Source organism: Hemibagrus wyckioides, linkage group LG16 (genome assembly GCF_019097595.1).
Source record: "Hemibagrus wyckioides isolate EC202008001 linkage group LG16, SWU_Hwy_1.0, whole genome shotgun sequence".
Lineage (NCBI taxonomy): Eukaryota > Metazoa > Chordata > Actinopteri > Siluriformes > Bagridae > Hemibagrus > Hemibagrus wyckioides.
Window position 1 is genome coordinate 3,028,322 of NC_080725.1, and position 23,072 is coordinate 3,051,393.

At 38.3% G+C, this 23,072-nt stretch overlaps 1 protein-coding gene across 3 annotated transcripts in view; it reads left to right on the forward strand.

Moving 5' to 3' along the window:
* Window positions 1-23,072, forward strand: part of cadm2a (cell adhesion molecule 2a) — a 357,471-nt gene that overhangs the window by 260,010 nt on the left and 74,389 nt on the right. For 2 of the 3 annotated variants that reach the window (XM_058411809.1, XM_058411807.1), the window contains exon 2: window positions 1,342-1,368. The exons of the other annotated variant lie outside the window; for it this stretch is intronic. In XM_058411809.1, coding sequence (XP_058267792.1) covers window positions 1,342-1,368 — 27 coding nt within the window. The remainder of the gene's footprint in view (window positions 1-1,341; window positions 1,369-23,072) is intronic. 3 annotated transcript variants of the gene reach the window in all.

The window sequence follows — 23,072 nt, forward strand, 5'->3', positions numbered from 1 at the left end:
TTTTAATTTGTAGTAATTTTCCGGTGCTTTTGTTTGTTCGGAATTGTTTTTTCACCGTTCTCTAAGCTTACTGTACCTGCATGTTTTAATTCAGGATCTAGACATAGAGCATCTTATGCTATTAACCCTATTTTTTACCAGTAAATTGATGTTCCAGTCTGCTGGCGGAATGGAAATCAGCTTTTTCAATCAGTATAAACAAATTACTTATCATATCACCACAAGTATGATATTAAATTAGCCAGAACTCTGTTGGCTTTCGGTGTGAGACGATTTTATGTCTGTTGGATAACCTTACATGGAGTTCTAGTGGTTGATGATAACATTTTTGGGCGTCTCAGAAAACAGAAATATGTTTGATATCACCATTTAATTTGAATATGTGAGGAAAAAAATAAGTAATACATTTTCAAAGAATACATTGCCCCTAGTAAGCTAGGTAGAAAACAGAAATACTGCTGAGTGTCTACTTTCATATGAGCCATTAGGCACCACTGTGGAGTGTGAAATGACAAAAATGGACACAACAACACAAAGCCAATTTTTTATTTTTTATTTTTGTTTCTGGTAAAATTGGTTTGCATACAACCAAATTTTTTACACTGTTTTCATCCTGACACGGTGAATAGTTTGGAAGTGTGCAAAAGATAGCTGACAACAAACAAATCAAAAGATCAAATGGCATAATTATGTTAATGTTTCCTCAGGCGTGTTTCCCTGTGAAAGCACCAGACACGCAGCGCATTGCTAATTGGGAGGCTCATGCGGAGTGTTGTTTGTGATCAATAGCCAATCGGGAGCTAATAGCACAGCAGAGCGTTGCTGTTTGCCTGAGCTGTCACGCCCTTTCCACAAAAGCAATCTGACACCGCGAGTATTATCCCAGCGTCGCCAAACCAATCTCACGGCAAGCGAGCTTCTCGGGAGAAAGATTCTGTTGACGCTGTTTAAGCAGTGGAACAGATGCATTGTGTCTCATTTTTATTTGCAAACAATACGAATATGTTCGTTTGCAGCTTTTAACTAGAAGGCTTTCATCAAATGAAATGATATGCAATCTTGACAATGGATGTGAATCAGGGGAAATCTGCGAACGGAATCGCTGCATTAGTTCCGTAGTTCTGATCTGATACACAATGCACCACACTGTGCTGAGATATTTTATTTATTTAATCTTTTTTTTTATTTTTCGTAGAACGGAATAAACAGTATGCTAGATGGCTGGTGTTTGAGTCTAGCTTACTCTAATCAATTGTTCTCTCCCCTTTTCTCTTCCTTCATTTTTTTCTTCCTCACCCGTTCTCACCCTTTCCCCCCCATGTTTGCGCTCTGCTGTTCCAGCGGCGGCAACGAAAAACAAAGTGAAAGGTGAGTGGAATGCTCCATCTTTCCAAGCTCCTTGATTAATGGGGGGACACCGTTCCCAATAAACTGTGTAGCGATAGCTCGCTTATCTTTTCTACAAGCCTGCCAGACGCTGCCTTCTCCTCCCACAGAGCCCAGCGAGAGGAGCAGGGTTCACTACCCAGACTTCCATGCAGCTATCCATTCTGTTTGTCATCCCTCTCTCCTCGTCTGCCTTTCTTTCTGTCCATCATCACTTTCACCTGGCATGGTATTTTACGCTTCTTAGCACCTCTAAGCTTTACTTTCGCAAAGAGCGCTGCAGCATGCCGTACGATCAAGCCTGTGAGGTTAGAATTTAGTGTGTGATAAATTACATCATGTTCTTTTGATGTAATTTTTTGGATTTGTTTATTTGCTGCCAGACCTTTTCATGCCTTCGGTTTTCATCAGGTTACATGAATAAAGGAGTATCTGTCATTTTTTTTTTTTTTTTTTTTTTTTTTTTTTTAACGGAGTGGTGAGAAATGCGCCTGTCAAACCCCTCAGTGGTCCCAGTGTGGAACAAGAAAAAGTTTCTGAATGTGGAGGAGGATGGTGAATTTGAAAAAGAGAGAGAGAAAAAAAAGAACAAGCAAAAAGAAAGTGCTGAGAAAAAGGAGAGATCTCACTCGCTCACTCACGGAGAAAGAAATGGTGCTTAAAGTTAACAAGTCAAAATGTATTCACTGATTTTCAGTTTTTCTAGCAAATCAGAAGAAACATGAAATGTACAAACACAAAATAACCAACAGTAAACAGTGTGATACATTCAGGGGGTGGGGGCCAATACTAATGAGCATCTGAGTGGGTTTTATTTCTGTCAGCTAACTGAGGCACAGGGAAAGGCATAGGGATAATAATTGATAATATTAACCTAAAATAATTTAACAGCAATAATAATAATAATAATAATAATAATAATTAATATATATATATATATATATATATATATATATATATATATATATATATATATATAATTATTATTATTATTATTATTATACATGTACATTTTAGAGGTATGTGTACAGATATTTTTGGAGGCGTGCAAGTTATGCCACGAGAAATCACATTACACCCAAAATATCCAAAAGTTTTGGCACTTTTTCATGCCACTCTGGGACAAGTTTTGCCACGGCAAGCACCACTCACATTTTCTTCAGAAAATGTACATGTCTATTTATTCATTTATTTGTTTGGTTGGTTGGCTGGTTGGTTATTATTATTATTATTATTATTATTATTATTATTATTATTATTATATTATTACTATTATTATAATCAGTTGTTAATTAGAAATAACAAAATTATTACACATGTCATGACTGTAATTGGGAAGGTGAACAAACCAATAAAACGCTGAAAAAAAACAAGTACTATAAAACACTCTTAAATAAGAGTGATAATGACGAGTAACATGAAACAAGTGTAAGCGATCAGAGTCATGTGACTGGCTGCAGCTGATACTGACAGCTGACTAAATGTATTTGTGCTATGTTATAAGCTTTACCTGGATGGGATCAAATTTACATAGGATAATTTCATAATCTCCTGCTTTTCTCCGAACTCAGTGCTCATCTGAGAATTTTAGTCACGTCCAGATTCACATGTTCAAGATTTTCTATGCAGATGCTGGAAACAAAGACTGCTGCTGCTTGCTGTATTCAGCCCTGTAGATGTCAATATCAGTGACCCGTCCTCAGATACAAAACGCCCCCCATGTCATGACATGAAAAATCGATGCTTCTTGTTTACTACTAATATTATTTCATTTTCAGACTGTTGCTGGAACTGAGGTTCATCCCAAAATAAAATCATAGTATCTGCTCAAATCTGGTGCCTCTATGATCACTTGAACAATATACTGTGAATGAAGAATGATTCTTCTCACGTGACACAAGAATCAGGGTTCACGGCTCATGTGGTAATGATATTACCGCCTGGGAATGTGAGATTTTTATCGACGAGGAAACTGGTCAAGAAATTAATTAACAATGCCTTTCTGATAAACTAATCTTAGGCATTTAGATTAGTCTTCATTTGTTTACAGTGATTGCTCTATACTGGTCAGGGTCATGGTGGATTATGAGCATATGCTGGGAACACTGAGCATGAGATGGGAATCTACCATGTCTAAGTTTCCAGTCCACCGAAGAACATCACGTACACACGTGTCCGCATACTCGTTAACATCGATAAACACTTTAGAGTTGCCAGTCCACCTACCAGCATGTCTTTGTAAGGTAGGAGGAAACTGGAGAACTCTGAGAAATCCCACACGGATACTTTCATAAAGAAAGAAGTAACCATCATCTCCTTGAAAACTGAGTGGTGAGAAATGCGCTTGTCAAACCCCTCAATGGCCCCAATGTGGAACAGGAAAAAGTTTCTGACTGTGGAGGAGGATGGTGAATTTTAGATTTCACACAGGCAGTAACCTGAGCTAGGAATCAAACCAAGGAGCCTTGAGCTGTGAGACGGCTACGCTACTCGCTGTGCCACCGTGCCACATGTCAAGTGAAACTCACTGAATTAGGGTCGGCAGCTTTTCATGTCAAGGTTACTTCCACAAAGCGCTAGGCTCGGGAAGTGCTGCAGACCGTCTGCTCAACTTTTGTGTTTTTCCAATTAGCTGTACTTGTAAGTGCTTCGTATGTCATATGTCACGTGTCATATGATGTCTTAAGGCTCTGAGCGTCACTTCATTCCATTACTTCCATTACCCACCACTGTGGAGTGTGACACGGCAAGAAATTCCATTTTTTGGCCTCTAGGAAAAGCAGTTAAACAAACAATTTACATTAAAACATGCGGACTTACTGTATTTTACCAACAGTTTATGATTTGTTCCTGTAAACAAATAAAGTAAATATTAGTTAGTTAGTTTGTTAAGGGGTCATTAATAGAAAGCATTACCATTGTCATGTAGGTTTATTTAGTCTAGTTTATTTATTATCTATAGTGGATTAATTGTCTCAGCCCATAAATAATTAAAAAAAAAAAAATTAAGTATATAATAATAATAATAATAATTTAAAATTATAATTAAGTTAAAGATGTGATACGAAGATGTGATACAAAATCCAAAGAACTACAGTTGCAAGTTGTTTTTAGTGTACTTCAGTCCTTGAGGGTTATGAAGTAGATATAACACTGTATGTTAGAGCAGGAGTCCCTGAGGATAAACTGCATGACTTTCAATAAGGAAAGTGTGCATTCTAGACCCTACATGCACCTCTGCTGTTAAAATGCGCATACACATGAGAGCCAAGATACACAAAGTGGACTTGCATTTGAACATCGATTGAGGCGGGATACCTCGAGGCACCGAGTGAGGCAGGTTCCATCAGCCATCTGATGCCAAAAAGACAGATTCACTTCTAACATCCAGTCAGGGTTCTCATACTGTTGACATTTGCATGATAAATGCTGCACAGTTGATGGCTTTCTGGCAATGCGAGGCTTGTGTAGTCTTGTTTTGAAAAGGTTACCTTGACCTTTTTTTCATAACAGCTTTGGTAATAGCTACAGCTTTTGTAATGGTAATGACAAAAGCACCAACTGAAGCAATGCCATCTCTGATTTGGTTCAGTTTGGTTCAAATAGACTTTATGAGGGCTTTTGCTCCTGTTAGTTCAGTTGCCAGGTATGAATCTCAGCAACAGTGATGCATCACTTGCTATCGTTTGCTGTCCGCTTTGGTTTAATTTCAGACGCAATCAAAAGTACTTGAAAAACTGGCTGAGGGGCATGTAGGTCAAAAAAATGTTTTTGCAATGGAAAAAAGGGACACAAACCTTTTGCCAAGCATTAAAGGAGCACTGTAGAAATGCATAGACAGTTATATAGATAACAAGGTGAAAACATTTTGTGAATCCATCTACATATATTTTCACTTTTTGTCGGTCAGTCAAAGAACACACGGCATTTCTGCATGAGTCCTTTTTGCCTCTACCAAAAGAAAAAAAAAAAAAGTGCTGCCCACATCCCATAAACATATGGCTTGTTTGGTTCACTTCACTTCCTGCAGTTGGGTTGATTTAGAGTCGAATCACTTCACTGCAATCAACCCACGCTAGAGTTCTCTTGGAAGCAGACCATGAGCACCTTCAGCTCAGACGCTCTCGGATTGGTTGTTTTGGTCCACTCTCCTCTATGATTGGGTTGTTCTCATCTGCCTAAACAAACTGCATCCAGTTCAGTCTCAGAGAGCGCCCCATGTCTGGTGCAATGCATCTCTTATAACGATATAGGAAATCCATTGCTCTAGTAATGAGAAAGGAGGTGTATTGTAGATCACTGAGCCAAAGAGACATTCCCTCATCTTATTTGCAATCTAATAGAGTTATTGGCATCGTGCACTCAGTTTCATATTTATATTGATCTAAACTGAGGTGTGCGAGCCTCGTTTGGCAGCCATAGTAGCAAAACCATTTGTTTGTTTTGGAGAGCTTTTGCGCTTGGCCTCAAGTCTTTGGATTCTGGCAATCACATGGTGAAGGGCATTAGCTATTTCCAAACATCAACTTATAAATAAAATGTCACAAGAAATACTGTGTGTATAAAAAGTCACTTGTTTTTTATTAGGGAGCGGCACAAGGCTACTCGCTCATATAGTACCGACTGCCTCGGTGTCACCGAGAACGAATCAGGATTTTACTTCTGACTTTTATTTTATTAGGTGTTGTGGTAAAACTAAACCCTAGTTTTATAGCTTCTACTTTCTTCTTCTTTACTACTGCGTTGTGTCCTTCACGCTGCCGGTGTATAATTTCATTGCTACTGTTTGCCACATTGTTAAACATTGAGTCAACAGGACACTGGGAGCCTAAAATATTTAAGGAGAAAAGTTTACATTAGTCATTAAATAAATAAATAAACAAACAAACAAATAAATAAATATTGGAGCCCGGTTCATCCTTTGTTAGGCTAAGTGAGTGCCTTGTGAGGACGGATAAAATAAATAAATTTAATAATAATATGTTTAATAATAATATATTTAATAATAATAAAGAAAAGAAAGTCAAGAATGTCAAAACTATCAGAACTTACTAATAGAAAAAAGAATTACTTATTTGTTTGTTTTTATTCGTTTGTCTGTCTATTCATCCATTCATCCATTTATTTTCTGAGGTATTTTGCTCTATGCTGCAGTACAAAAAATGGCCTGTTTTAATTTCATATATAATTTGTTGCTATGAGGCAAATAAATCCTTTCAGACTCCTTTCAGATTTTCTACACCTTTGATTTTCTTTCAAACTTCCAAACTGGCCTGTTCCTACATTATTTCCACTTCAGCACTTCAGAAAGTCATTTTTGGATTATTTTCAAGACTTTACATGCAGCCTCCAGTCCTCAGTCCTCAAGGAAACACATGTCTCCTGATCCTGATTATCTACTAAAACACTAATAGTTGTGTCCCAGAATGTTTTCTCCTCCTCCCCTCGCTACGTTTGCAAAGCTGTGACCATGGAGTGCATGAAGCAAGGGTGATTCTAGGATTTTGATTTAAGGGGGGCTCAGCCCCCAGTAAGGGTATAGTAGTAAAAAATAAAAATGAAAAAATAAATAAATAAAATAAAATAAAGGTTTGACTAACAGGGTAGGATGGTAAACTTATTGCAGCATTCCACTGTATTGCATAGATGTGTATAACATTTGAGTACTGAACAAGCCAAATACTTGTCTTCCTGATCACACACACACACACACACACTCGTCCTCTGATCCTCGCTCTGCGACGCCGCGGTCTGCGGATTGAAGAACGCGCTGAAAGACGGGGAGGAGCCGAAGTCTGCCGCCGTTGTCATATGAAGTTTAAAGGGGACCGAGGAGATGACCTGTTTGTGTACAGTTTCTGGAGAATTGCAGAATTTTTAGGGGGGTTGAGTAGAAATGTTTTTAAAAATGGTCTAGCAATGCCCATGGCATGAAGCATCCAATAATCCACACTTGAATGTGGATAGAGTGAATAATCTCATCATTTGCTCATTTCTCATCAACTTTTTTCTTCCTCACTTTTTCAATTATTGGCTTACTATTACTGTTCACTATGACCTTACTCATCCTCACTTACACTATATTGCCAAAAGATTTGGGACGTCTGCCTTTACATGCACATGAATGTAATATGGAGTTGTCCCGCCCTTTGCAGTTATAACAGCTTCAACTCTTCTGGGAAGGCTTTCCACAAGGTTTAGGAGTGTGTTTATGGGAATTTTTGACCATAAACACATTTGTGAGGTCAGGCACTGATGTTGGACGAGAAGGTCTGGTTCACAGTGTCCACTCTAATTCATCCCAAAGGTGTTCTATGGGGTTGAGGTCAGGACTCTGTGCAAGTTCCTCCACACCAAACTCACTCATCCATGTCTTTATGGACCTTGCTTTGGTCAGTGGTGTACAGTCATGTTGGAACTCGACCCCACTCTGTGATTTTACGTGGCCTACCACTTCATGGACTGAGTTGCTTCCACTTTGTTATAACACCACTAACAGTTGATCGTAGAATATTTAGTAGTGAGGAAATGTCACGAATGGGCTTATTGCACAGATGGCAACCTATCACGATACCGCGCTTGAATTCACTAAACTCCTGAGAGAGACCCATTCTTTCACAAATGTTCGTAGATGCAGTCTGCATGCCTAGGTGCTGGATTTTATACACCTGTGGCAATGGAAGTGAATGGAACAACTGAATTCCAGGATTTGGAGGAGTGTCCCAAAACTTTAGGCAATATAGTGTATCTATAGAATACCCAAATGCCATTGTCTTCATTCTCTACACCTTTATGCCTCTGATTCATGTTTATTCATGTTCTGAACAAAAGACATTAATAAGAAAACCGCAAAGCACAAACATGGAACAATACACAACATAAAAGTGTAAAAAAAATACATTTCTTTCTTTCTTTACACAAAATCTACAAGACTTAACCGTCATATCACCTTCATGCAAATAAAATTAAGATTTTGCTGCTGTGTGCACTTGCCAGGTTGTGTAATGTAGATCCTTTATCATGTAGCATTGTCGTGTGCCAACAAACATATCCTAGGAAACAAAAATGCTATCGGTTTTATCAACAGGATTCAAACACAGCCATATTAGGTGTTTTATATGCTGCAAAAGATGACAGAAATATTTTTTAGAAGCTCTTATGAAAGTGGCACTAAAATCGGAAGAAAAAGAACTGTAGGAGGTTTAGATGTCATATTTCATTCTCCTTGTACATACAGTAATTCATAGATCTAAAGACCACCAGCTACAAAAATGCTAATCAGCTATTATACCATTGTGGTATTTAATGCTAGTTTTACTTGTCAAACTCTAGGTCATGATCGTAGTCTGATTTTTTACACCCTTGTGATATGTCACATTATAATCATAACACTAGAATAGTAGACTTTTAGCATGTCCTAACTCAGATTTTTCTTCATTTTGAAGAAAAAAATCTGTTCATTCATTCATCAGTATGTGTTTTATAGGGTGTGAATGGGAATACACCCTAGACTGGACATTTGGTAGTACTGGTACACCTACTTGTCAGAAGTTCCTGGGACAGTCCAGACCACTAGGCGGTTTATTTTATTTATGTATCACTGTGTTATTCCCATGTGGGCAATGCCTCGCCCTTTATAATGTGTTTTCCCGCTTGTCCCTTGTTTTACCTTGACGTGCTGCTCTGTATATGATTGTCCAGCTGTCTTGGTCAGAGTCAGTCATTATATTTATATACAGAATGATGACTTTGTCAACAGAACTTTGTGTGTGTGCCATAAAGCTGGACGGCGTGTTATTAAGGTTATTATGGCATAGTCATATTTTGTTGAGTTTGCATGTTATGGTTTATTTCTGTTATGTTTAATGTAGGTGTGTTAGTCTTTGATTTGATAAATAAACACAGTGCATGTACTGAGTCCCTGCATTTAGGTCTGATATAGTACTAATAATATAGTGACCATGCTGTAACACTATAGTGACCATGCTGTAATACTATAGTGTCCATGCTATAGCACTGTAGTGACCATGCTGTAACACTAGTGATCATGCTGTAATACTATAGTGTCCATGTTATAGCACTGTAGTGACCATGCTATAGCACTGTAGTGACCATGCTATAACACTATAGTGACATGCTGTAACACTATAATGACCATGCTGTAACACTATAGTGATCATGCTGTAATACTATAGTGTCCATGCTATAGCACTGTAGTGACCATGCTATAGCACTGTAGTGACCATGCTATAGCACTGTAGTGACCATGCTATAACACTATAGTGACATGCTGTAACACTATAATGACCATGCTGTAACACTATAATGACCATGCTGTAACACTATAGTGATCATGCTGTAATACTATAGTGTCCATGCTATAGCACTGTAGTGACCATGCTATAGCACTGTAGTGACCATGCTATAGCACTGTAGTGACCATGCTATAACACTATAGTGACATGCTGTAACACTATAATGACCATGCTGTAACACTATAGTGATCATGCTGTAATACTATAGTGTCCATGCTATAGCACTGTAGTGACCATGCTATAGCACTGTAGTGACCATGCTATAGCACTGTAGTGACCATGCTATAACACTATAGTGACATGCTGTAACACTATAATGACCATGCTGTAACACTATAATGACCATGCTGTAACACTATAGTGTCCATGCTATAGCACTGTAGTGACATGCTGTAACACTATAATGACCATGCTGTAACACTATAGTGATCATGCTGTAATACTATAGTGTCCATGCTATAGCACTGTAGTGACCATGCTATAGCACTGTAGTGACCATGCTATAACACTATAGTGACATGCTGTAACACTATAATGACCATGCTGTAACACTATAATGAACATGCTGTAACACTATAGTGATCATGCTGTAACACTATAGTGTCCATGCTATAGCACTGTAGTGTCCATGCTATAGCACTGTAGTGACCATGCTATAACACTATAGTGGCATGCTGTAACACTATAATGAACATGCTGTAACACTATAATGAACATGCTGTAACACTATAATGAACATGCTGTAACACTATAGTGATCATGCTGTAATACTATAGTGTCCATGCTATAGCACTGTAGTGACCATGCTATAGCACTGTAGTGACCATGCTATAACACTATAGTGACATGCTGTAACACTATAATGACCATGCTGTAACACTATAGTGATCATGCTGTAATACTATAGTGTCCATGCTATAGCACTGTAGTGACCATGCTATAGCACTGTAGTGACCATGCTATAGCACTGTAGTGACCATGCTATAGCACTGTAGTGACCATGCTATAACACTATAGTGACATGCTGTAACACTATAATGAACATGCTGTAACACTATAGTGCCCATGCTATAGCACTGTAGTGTCCATGCTATAGCACTGTAGTGACCATGCTATAACACTATAGTGGCATGCTGTAACACTATAATGAACATGCTGTAACACTATAATGAACATGCTGTAACACTATAATGAACATGCTGTAACACTATAGTGACATGCTATAATACTATAGTGACCATAATATTATAGTGACCATGCTATAATACTATAGTGACCATGCTACTATAGTGGCCATGCTATAATACTAAAGTGACCATGAAATAATACTATAATGACCATAATACGTTAGTGACCACGCTATAATACGTTAGTGACCATGCTATAATACTACAGTGACCATAATACTATAGTGACCATGAAATAATACTATAATGACCATAATACTATAGTGACCATGCTATATTACTATAGTGACCATGCTATACTATAGTGACTATTGTACTCGTGACCATGCTATAATACTATAATGACCATAATACTATAGTGACCATGCTATAATACTATAGTGACCATGCTATACTATAGTGACCATAATACTAGTGACCATGCTATACTATAGTGACCATAATACTAGTGACCATGCTATACTATAGTGACCATGCTATACTATAGTGACCATAATACTAGTGACCATGCTATACTATAGTGACCATAATACTAGTGACCATGCTATACTATAGTGACCATAATACTAGTGACCATGCTATACTATAGTGACCATAATACTAGTGACCATGCTATACTATAGTGACCATGCTATACTATAGTGACCATAATACTAGTGACCATGCTATAATGCTATAATGACCATGTTTTTATAGTGACCATGCTATAATACTATAATGACCATGCTATTATAGTGACCATGCTATAATACTATAATGACCATGCTACTATAGTGACCATGCTATAATACTATAATGACCATGCTACTATAGTGACCATGCTATAATACTATAATGACCATGCTACTATAGTGACCATGCTATAATACTATAATGACCATGCTACTATAGTGACCATGCTATAATACTATAATGACCATGCTACTATAGTGACCATGCTATAATACTATAATGACCATGCTACTATAGTGACCATGCTATAATACTATAATGACCATGCTACTACAGTGACCATGCTATAATTCTATAGTGACCATGCTATAATACTCTATAACCATAATACTATAATGACTATGCTACTATAGTGACCATGCTATAATACTATAATAACTACAATACTATAGTGACCATGCTATAATACTATAATGACCATGCTACTATAGTGACCATGCTATAATACTATAATGACCATGCTACTATAGTGACCATGCTATAGCCATGGTTTGTTGAGTATCATGGTTTCTCTCCATAAAAGAGCGCTCTTACTCTTCAATTTCTGATCATCATTCCTGCCAAACTATAAATAAACCAGAACCTTTAATCAGGACTTACAAAGTCTTAGCAATTAGTGATACCTGAGCCGTTCTTGCCCTTTTGCCTGTGTTCATAATTATCTGTTTATCTGTAGTTGCATGTTAGTTCTGTGCAGTTTATCCTCTGTTTATATTGTGTTTGTTCACCATCTGTCACTGTTTAAACACTGTAAGCGCTCCAACCAACCTTACCTGTCTCACAAATTCATTATGTATGACAGTGCAAAGGCTCCCCCACCCCACCCCCCCCGCACTTGAGTTGACTTCACAGTTAGGTTAATACGTCCAAGTATTCGTTTCAGCATAAACAAAAATATGTCACCTGCATTTTAGACCAGAAATGACCGGCTGTTATATGCAAAGTGGGTTGAGTGTGTGAGTCGCGCAGTTGGTGTTAAAGTAATCGTAACCACCTGTGTGCAGTCTGAGCGTGAAAAACACAGTCATTCAATAAACAAGCAGAGAGGGATGGCTAGCTTATCTGTGTGCATGAGTGGGTGTGTAGTTGTGCATATGTATTTGTGCAGGTGTGTGTGTGTGTGTGTGTCTTTTCGTGAGCTGATGGTGTTCAAGTTCAGCTTGTTGCAGCTTTATCTCACTTTCCCTCAATCCACCCTTTATAATGAAATGATAGCCAGCCTCGCTGCAATTAACAAACTGCTCAATTTTGTTGTTTGTTTACAGTGGAACAGCTGTGTACTGCTCTAATTGTGTAAATGAAAGTGGAAGTGCTGATGCCAGTTCATTTGTTGCTTTACAATTAATTAGATTTCTCTAAATCAAAAATTACAGTGCATCTTAGAAAGTGTGTCCTGCCTCATGTCTGCAAGTAGCATGTCGCTTTTCCTGTGTGTAATTGAATTTATTCACAAAATGAACCCTGGAAAATCATCGCTATTGCCATGTTTGCGAGTTCCCGCAGCACTGGTGCATTCTGGGAAAACTCTTAATTAGGCAACAATGCTGCAGATGTTAGCAATTAGGAATCAGTAATAAAAATGCTCAGATTAAGTGCACATCGATAATTAGCTTAGTGAATGTTATCTACACGCTCATTTATCAAACCCCAGGGTCAAAATGGGTTTATTTTACGTGTACAGCACCTTGTGTAAGTCTTGAACTTTTACACATATTGTGTTGTTGCAGCCTGGAAGTGAAACAGACTTCATTTGGGTTAAATGTCACGTATATATATACACCAAAAAGCCGATTATATTCAATAGGTTGGGGGTGGAGGGTAGGGGTTTTAGTGAAGGGCGGCTGAGGGTAGGAGGGTGATTAAGTGCTCTGTACCAAGGCCAAAAAGGTAGATTTGAACCCCATCAATGCAGAGAACGTTTTTCCACAGCCTCCAACATGAGATTTCATATGATTTTTTTTTTTCCAATAATGTCTTTCTTTTGCTGCTCCACTAAAACCCAGCTTTATGGAGTATCTGGGCTTTGATTGCATCTCCCATTTGAGCTGTGGATATGTCCAGCTCCTTCAGAGTTGCCCTTGGTCTCTTGGTCACTTCTCTGAATAATACCCTCCTCTAGGCAAGGTAACAACTGTGCCATATTCTTTAATATAATGGTTCTCCATGGGATATTCAAGGTTTGAGGTATTTTTTAGAACCCTTACATCGATTAATACCTTTCTGGAACTCTGCCCCAGACTTGTTTGACTTGTCATGATGCTTTTTGTTTGGTATGTTCCTTAACAAATGCAGAAGCTGATGTGTGTATACTATGTAAAAAAGGTTCACTTTAACTGCACATAAGTGAACGCTTACCCAACTCTCTGTGTATCAGAAGGTTTAAGTGTGTGAATAATTATGCAAGCACTGTTATTATAAAATTGCAAAACTGACATAACACAGTGGCAATGGTTAATGAAAAAATGGCCTGGGCGAGAAAAGAGATGGTTAACAATCATATTTAGTTGTTTTTGTTGTTGTTGCTGAATTATAATCTAGACCACTACCTGCGGATACACCTGACTGGAGCTTTAAACTGAGACTTCCCTTGCTCTGAAATAAGATAGAAATGGAGACGCTTTATGAGCTGTAATAATTCAGATTTCCTATAAAACAAGAGCGCGGCTCTGTTTCAGTCCGCTTAACGAGCAACCCGATTCCTCTCACCACGGAGAGCACCGCTGTCCTCATTAACTACCCCACCGATCCCAAGAAAAGCCTGTCTCTGCTGGGGAAGGAAATGATCAAGGACAGGTGAGCTTATGTCCCACAGCTACCCCCTGCCCGCCTTCTCCAAACCGGAGAAAGGTGTCTCACGGCATCTCAGAGCATCTCACAGCGACAAGGAAGAAAGTTATTAAGCTCACATCATTCCAATTGTGGCTTTCTCACTGACGTATCGAATAAACGGTCTGGGTCGGAGGCACGTGTAGACGTCTGGAGATGTGTTTGTTGTCACTAGATGGGGGTAGATGGGATAGATCACCCAAATGCCATCTGTTTTTCCTCTCCAGGCCTTGGCACATAGCTCCAAACATCTGGCCACTCGCAGGACGGGGTTGGCAGCCTTGGCCCTCGCACACCCGAGGCCATGTCCCTGTCTGTTGGGTCTCAAGTCTGCAATAACTTCCCCTGCATGGGCCAACCTGGCTAATCAAGGGGGATGTAGATGCATAGCTTGATTCAAATTAATATTTCCTCTAGCTCCTTTGACTCGTATATGGCAGACCGCAGAAAAAGCATGTGGTTTCGTTGTTATCACTTGCATGAAAGATAAATGCCATCTTGTAACATCATTTCCCACACTTCCTTCATGTTAGCAAATCTCAAATAATAAACTACCCTGATTGTAAAGATGACCTTTTCTTACCTTGTATTATGTGTATGTTTATGAAAGTGCGTGTGCGCATCTGTGAGCATGCCCATGTGTGTGTGTCTGTGCGTGTGTGTGTGTAACTAGGCTAAAGGTTAGAGGCTTGTCTTCCCCAGGCAGTCTGCAGGGTCTTGCAGAGGCAGGGCAAAGCTACAGAGTCCTGCTAAAGGTCAGCTTGTTCAGGCTCCCCTCTGAAAGGTTACAGCAGTGTCCAGGATTTAAGGTGCAGACAGGCAGCTATCTCTCTCTCCCTCTCTCTCTCACTCTCTTTCACTCATTCACACACATGCTTTGCTTAGCTTTTTAAAGGAACACTCCAGCATTTTTCAGCCTAATCTCTATCGATAGCATTTATAGCACATACACAATTACCAAGGGCAAATATTTCCAACAAATTTCTATGTGTTTAGAAAAGAACAGAGGAAAAAACCAATTTATTCATAACGCATATAGAGTGGAAGTCTAAGGGCAAGTGTTATATTAATTTAGATTCATAAGCCACCCTGGTGTTCATAAGTCATTCCTGTTCTCTTCACAAGTCATTCCAATTAGTTACACTTTCCCCAATGTTTGATAAAATATATGGAGGATCAGACCCACAAAACTACACTGGCAATACATGACTGCAGGTTCTTGCCGGAAAAAGTATTCCCATCTCTCTATTTCAATCTTCCTTTTCCCATCTCTATATTTCTATTGTACTATTCCCGTGAGAGGCATCGTAATGCACATTTAGAGCTTAAGTTACTAAACCATTCATTTCTATTATGATTATATGTTGATTGCTGCAACAACTGCCCTTGGGCTTACATTATAATTGAGTTTTGTGTAAACAGGTGTTATGTGTTGCTTTCTTTTTACATTTAATACAGAGAAATGTGTCAGAATTCTTGTCTGAAGTAATCGAACATATGGTGCAGACGCATTATACGTGTATAGCCTTGGTTGAAAAATATTAGAGTGCTAATTTGTAGAACTGTAACTGCTACATAAGTGCACCAAGCAGATAGCACATTTTGAAAAAGTCGCTGTAGAAGAAGTACAATTTCAAGTTATAAAGAACCGTACGTTTCTGCTTCGTATCAAAGCTTTGAGACAGACTGTGACGGTGAAAAGTGGGAGCCATGCAAACATCATAATCGAGGCAATAAATAAATAAATCAATAAAAAAACATATTGTTCCCCCTCAGACTTTCTCTCGTCTTCAACTTCCTCTTTTTCACAGTTCTTCCCTGCCTGTTTCTGTCTCTCTCTCCCACTGTGGGACAGTTGTTGAGGATGTAGGAGAGAAGGGAGCTAATTTTACACATGGAGTTGAGAGACAGAAAGGATGAGATAGTGAAAGGGAGATAGGGAAGAGAAATGAGCTGATTGACAGTGAGGGATAGAGTGAGAGGACGGATAGAGAGTGAGAGAGACACCAATGTAGAGGGGTCGTGGCCCACCTTAGACAGCACCGATCCCTAGAGAGGCCCATCTCAATCAGCCGGGCCTGGCTAGGGGGACGGGCGGAAGAACTTACTTCACTGCTCAATTAAGCAAACACTGGAATATGCCAGTTCTAATCAAATCACCACAATGCGCCGAGTCTCCCAGGACCAGCACGGCGGCAGGGACAGAAAGGTGACAAAGCTCAAATGCAAATTCTCCCACCACTCTTCAAACACACCATATATGAGCACATGTAGGGAGAAATTAGAAGCAGGAATGTCGGTCACCCAGATAATACTAAAAGAAAAAAAAAGGCCTAGATTCTCTCCAGCATGGTGAAGACCTGGGCTTTAACCCAAGCTTTTAGTCCATTTCCTTGATCAGTGAAAATAGAGTCTGGGCCAGAGCTTTGATTCTGTGCTTTTGAACAATGTCACAATAATAGGCATAGGCAAATTAGAACAGTAAGCCTAATGTGGCGTATTAAGCCCACGATCATGCCCGGACCACAAAGCGTGACCTTAATGCCCCTGTGTTCGTCAGTCCATTATTCCATCTCTTGAGTAACTCACTGTGATGTTTAATTGCTTTTCTCCAGCAGCTCAAGGCAATAGCAGAGTAAAATTCTACTTCATTACAACAGCCGTGCTCTGCGCTGATTGCTCTGGGCATTGCTGGAGCAAGTCGAGATCAGCGGTCCATTCTAGTCCATTTAAACGATGACGTGTGTGAACACAAAGTAAAGCGCCGTAATGAGGTTTTTTCTCGTCTTCATGGGTGACTTGAATTCTTGTATTCCGAGCTGATGCCTTAAGTTTAAAAGTTCCATCAGTATTCATGCATATTTAAAATGGAGTTATGGCGGTGCTCCTTTCATGGCAAAGACAAAGTTACGAGCGCACAACATTCTGTCATCTCCTAGACACCACATGCTGAATGCAGCACCAGCCAAATATCTATCCTGAATACGCCTACCCATAGATAGGGTTACTTTTTTCTCCCTTGCTTCTTTTTTTTCCCCCCTATATTTTAAAACAAAAGTAAAGGCTAGAAAATATGAAATATTGACCGAAGATTTTCATATCATATATTTTAGATTCTTCAGAGTTAGCCTTGATGGCAACTTTGCACAATTTTTGGAAGTCTTTCCACCAGTAATGAGAGAGAGAGAGAGAGAGAGAGAGAGTAAAATATGTGGAATAAAGTTATGAGCGGAGAGTAGTAGAAGGAAACAGGTAGAGTAACAGGGTGGGAGGGAAGAATAGTGAGAGAAAGGGTGGGAGGAACGGAAGAAGGAAGAGACACTTGCTGGCAGGCAATGCTTCACGCAAAACCCTTATGAATAATGCATGTTCCCTACCTAGACTAACATAGATACATCTCTCCCTCTCTTTTTCTTCTTTTCCTCCTTCCATTTTTAACTCCCACTGTTTCTATGGAAGAGTTTAATCAGCACTGGAAATGACACATCCTCCTTAGAGGGACTTGCCGCCACTCTTCAGTATAAGGCTCATTAAGTCAAGCTCGACACTGGTGTCAACATAGGTGAAAAAGGCTCTTACGTGTACTGTGTGGTTCATTAGCCTCTTTTTCCAAGCAAAAGCAGCGCATGGTGTTATCATACCACCAAACTTCATCTGAGAATCTTTTGGGGGTTGTTTCTGGGAGACTGTATTACATGACCATTATTTAATTCTGATGAAGTAGGTAACAGTTCAAGCTCAGACAGATGGTCATTGGGGTGTAGGAGGACAGTCAGCCAGGTTCTTCCACACAGGAACATCAGCCTAGACTCTACTCTCAGTTAGAGTATGAAATTGTTTTGGATCCAGATGTGATCACTGCAGAAGCCAGAAGGCTGGAATTAATGAAAGTCATTCAAAAACCCATATTCATGCTTCTTGAGGAAAAAAGAATTACACAGGATGAAAATAAATCCTGAAATTAAACCACTTTAAGTTTTCTTTCTTTCTTTCTTTCTTTCTTTCTTTCTTTCTTTCTTTCTTTCTTTCTTTCTTTTTGTACTTCTTTCTTTCTTTCTTTCTTTCTTTCTTTCTTTCTTTCTTTCTTTCTTTCTTTCTTTCTATCCTTCCTTCCTTCCTTCCTTCCTTCTATCTATCTATCTATCTATCTATCTATCTATCTATCTATCTATCTATCTATCTATCTATCTATCTCTTTTTCTTTCTTTCATCTCTTTCTTTCTTTCCTTCTTTCCTTCCTTCCTTCCTTCCTCCCTTCCTTCCTTCCTTCCTTCCATCTATCTCTTTCTTTCTTTCTTTCTTTCTTTCTTTCTTTCTTTCTTTCTTTCTTTCTTTCCTTCCTTACCTCTATCTATTTCTTTTTCTTTCTTTCTTTCTTTCTTTCTTTCTTTCTTTCTTTCTTTCCTTCCTTACCTCTACCTATTTCTTTCTTTCTTTCTTTCTTTCCTTCCTTCCTTCCTTCCTTCCTTCCTTCCTTCCTTCCTTCCTTCTATCTATCTATCTATCTATCTATCTATCTATCTATCTATCTATCTATCTATCTATCTATCTATCTATCTATCTATCTCTTTTTCTTTCTTTCATCTCTTTCTTTCTTTCCTTCTTTCCTTCCTTCCTTCCTTCCTTCCTTCCTTCCTTCCTTCCTTCCATCTATCTCTTTCTTTCTTTCTTTCTTTCTTTCTTTCTTTCTTTCCTTCCTTACCTCTATCTATTTCTTTTTCTTTCTTTCTTTCTTTCTTTCTTTCTTTCTTTCTTTCCTTCCTTCCTTCCTTACCTCTACCTCTTTCTTTCTTTCTTTCTTTCTTTCTTTCTTTCTTTCTTTCTTTCTTTCTTTCTTTCTTTCTTTCCTTCCTTCCTTCCTTACCTCTACCTATTTCTTTCTTTCTTTCTTTCTTTCTTTCTTTCTTTCCTTCCTTCCTTCCTTCCTTCCTTCCTTCCTTCCTTCCTTCCTTCCTTCTATCTATCTATCTATCTATCTATCTATCTATCTATCTATCTATCTATCTCTTTTTCTTTCTTTCATCTCTTTCTTTCTTTCCTTCTTTCCTTCCTTCCTTCCTTCCTTCCTTCCTTCCTTCCATCTATCTCTTTCTTTCTTTCTTTCTTTCTTTCTTTCTTTCTTTCTTTCTTTCTTTCTTTCTTTCTTTCTTTTCTTCTTTCTTTTTCTTTTCCTTCCTTTCCTTTCTTCTTTCTTTCTTTCTTTCTTTCTTTCTTTCTTTCTTTCTTTCTTTCTTTCCTTCCTTCCTTACCTCTACCTATTTCTTTCTTTCTTTCTTTCTTTTTGTATTTTTTTTTTACTTTTTTCCTTCCTTTCTTCCTTCCTTTCTTTCTTTCTTTCTTTCTTTCTTTCTTTCTTTCTTTCTTTCTTTCTTTCTTTCTTTCTTTCTTTCTTTCTTTCTTTCTTTTCTTTCTTTCTTTCTTTCTTTCTTTTTTCTTTCTTTCTCTTTCTTTCTTTCTTTCTCTTTCTTTCCTTCCTTTCTTTCTTTCTTTCTTCTTTCCTTCATTCTTTCTTTCTTGCTTTCTTGCTTTCTTTCTTTCTTTCTTTCTTTCTTCTTTCCTTCTATCTTTCTTTCTTTCTTTCTTTCTTTCTTTCTTTCTTTCTTTCTTTCTTTCTTTCTTTTTGTACTATTTTTGTTCTGTACTTCTTTCTTTCTTTCTTTCTTTCTTTCTTTCTTTCTTTCTCTTTCTTTCTTTCTTTCTTTCTTACCTCTATCTATTTCTTTCTTTCTTTCCTTCCTTACCTCTACCTATTTCTTTCTTTCTTTATTTATTTCTTTCTTTCTTTTTGTATTTTTTTTTACTTTTTTCCTTCCATTCTTCCTTCCTCCCTTCTCTCCTTTCTTTCTTTTTGTACTATTTTCGTTCTGTACTTCTTTCTTTCTTTCTTTCTTTCTTTCTTTCTTTCTTTCTTTCTTTCTTTCTTTCTTCCTCCAGTGTAGGAGCTTAAAAAATTAAAACAGTGGTTAAATACACATACTGTACTTTCTCTCTAACTCAAACTCCATAGAATTCAGATTCCCCCTGCTGAGTGAATGTTATTATTACAGCAAAGGAAGGGACCAAATCTTAATTTCCGTCCCCAAGACAACATGATTGAACAACTTGTGAATGAAAAATGCTACAGAGTCCAAGACCTTAAAAATCCTTGTTGGTAGAAAGTGATTTGATAAGAAAATGCAGATAGAAACTAATCATCTCCATGCTGGTGTGCCATGGAATATTTCACAGATGCTCTCAGGATGACCCGGGAGCACCAGGAACAGCAATCAGCAATGAATTGCACGTTCATTCCCCAAACAAGATTCCTCTGCTGGGAAAAAAAAGCATTTAGACAAATCAAACCATTAAAGAAACTGAAATATAGAACTCTTTGGCATGATTGACGTTCTGCACACAGTAAAGTTACTGTTACTACATGTATCTCACCTACATTGCTTTCTCTTCTCTAATGTTTGCACAATCTGTACCACTACATGTGCAAAACATTCTACACACACTATAATTACCCATCATGCTACTATATATAACACATGACATACTGGAAATCATATTCTATTACCGCTTCTTATTTTCTTCGATTGGCTGGGTTGGAAGTTATATCTGACAAATAGTAAAATCAGAGAAACCTCCATGTAAGCAATCATGTGAGCTGATTTAACACGGTCTTCAGAGGATTGGATCTTTCGCATCTCGTCCGTTTTGCTTAATAATTGGAGGCTTTTATAACTAGAGTTATAAAAATGGCAACCTAGAGGGCAAAAATTGATTTACTGTGCCTTGAAAATCACTTTGGGAATGTCGATAATAAATTGCTAATAAATACATCTGGTGAGCATGTATTAAATTTGTGTTATCCATTTGGCTGATTCCTAAAATGCTTCCTCATGCATACGGGTACGATTATGAAAGAACTATGAATTGTGATATGGTACTTTTACAGAAGGCTTACATATACACAAAGGTGTACCAATATACTTATAAGTAGAGTACAAGTATAATCAAAGTTTGTTGCCATGGGGGCAATGCAATTGTACACATATATATATATTGCATGTTGCCATGGTGACAATGCAATTGCATATATATCTCCCTTGTAGTGTTTATTTAAAATGAAAATATGCGAAAAGATCTTCACCTTCATGACTGTATTTTAGCAGAGAGGAATTGTTTAGATTTTTATGACTTGTCTGACCCCACATGGAAGAACAGAAATGAGCTTGTTAGGCTAAAGCAGGCCAGGAGGCAGAGGCAGGGATCAGCTCATCAGCCTGTAGCTCTATCTTGCACTTGTTGCTTGACTGAATTTTCTTTATGGAACTTTTCCCTATTGAACGATGGCTTCTGAAAGTATTGATTAATTTTCTATAACAGCACAGCTCTGATAGAAGTTCTGGCCATAAGGCTTTTATGCATTAACATGCCCATCCTGACACCTTACTGTTACTATAGTTACCACTCGACTTGAAACCTAATAATAAGTGGATTTTTAAAAATGTGTCAACAAAAAAATGTATGAGCATAAGCATTCCGTTAGGAGACGTTAGTTTAATAATCATGCAAGAATTCTCTTTGTAAGAGCCTTCAAGAATTAACTTCAAGACGGAGAAACAAGAGAGAGGAAACAGCTGTTTTTAGCTGCTGTAATGCAAGTGATAAGAGGAACTAACTTGTCTTGTGGAAATGCCATAGCATTAAATGTGCTACAAACTGTAGTGGAAAATTTGGAATCCACTGCAACTTACAGTTATCTTGTTTATGTGATGGAGCATGTGAAGGCTAAAGGCTTTGTTTAAGAGACCACCAGTGGCAGCTTGTTGGTCCTGGGGTTTGAAATCACAACCTTCTGACCCGTACTCTAAACAGTGAACTCTAGCCTCGTCTCATGTCTTTATCTAACAAATTAAATTAATTTTATGAATTGGCAAATAATCACTTCTTCATGATGGGTATAAAAAGAATGAAATTGTTTTGCGCTGCATTTGGACTTGGAACCCCCCCCCCCCCCAATTATGGATTATCTTCCTTAAATCAGCATGATTCAAGATTCATGTCTCAAAAGTGTGTCCCTAAAGTCAATTAAAGGTTTTCACCTTAACTTTGTGCCGTTGAACAAAAAGCAACCGAGTGAGAGAGAGAGAGAGAGAGAGAGAGAGAGAGAGAGAGAGGACTGCCATCTTTCTGTCTCTCTCTCTTTTATCATCCCCTATCCCTCATTGTCTCAGTGTGATATCACATCACCTGTCCAGTTCCTTGTTACACACTGGCTGTAGCATAGATGTTGACCTGTGGTATGAGATGCGTCATTGCCACACTATAAATACACATGGATTATTATTATCATTTATTCTCCAGGGTCTCCTTTATATATGCACACATTTTCATTATCTCTCGTCTCTGCATTCCTCTTCGGTGCAAGGTCATTTATTATTGGGTTGTCCAACCCTGGGGTGCCGCAGAAGATGTCAGTTTGTGAATAATTTCTTAACTGAGCTAAAGCTTTACTCACTTCTCTCGTTAAAACTTGACACCTCGCGTCTCAGGGACTGACCTTGATGGATTGTTTTTATCATTATTTAGTTGCTTCATGGACACCCACTGCGAGCCACTCATTGTGCCTCAATTTCCA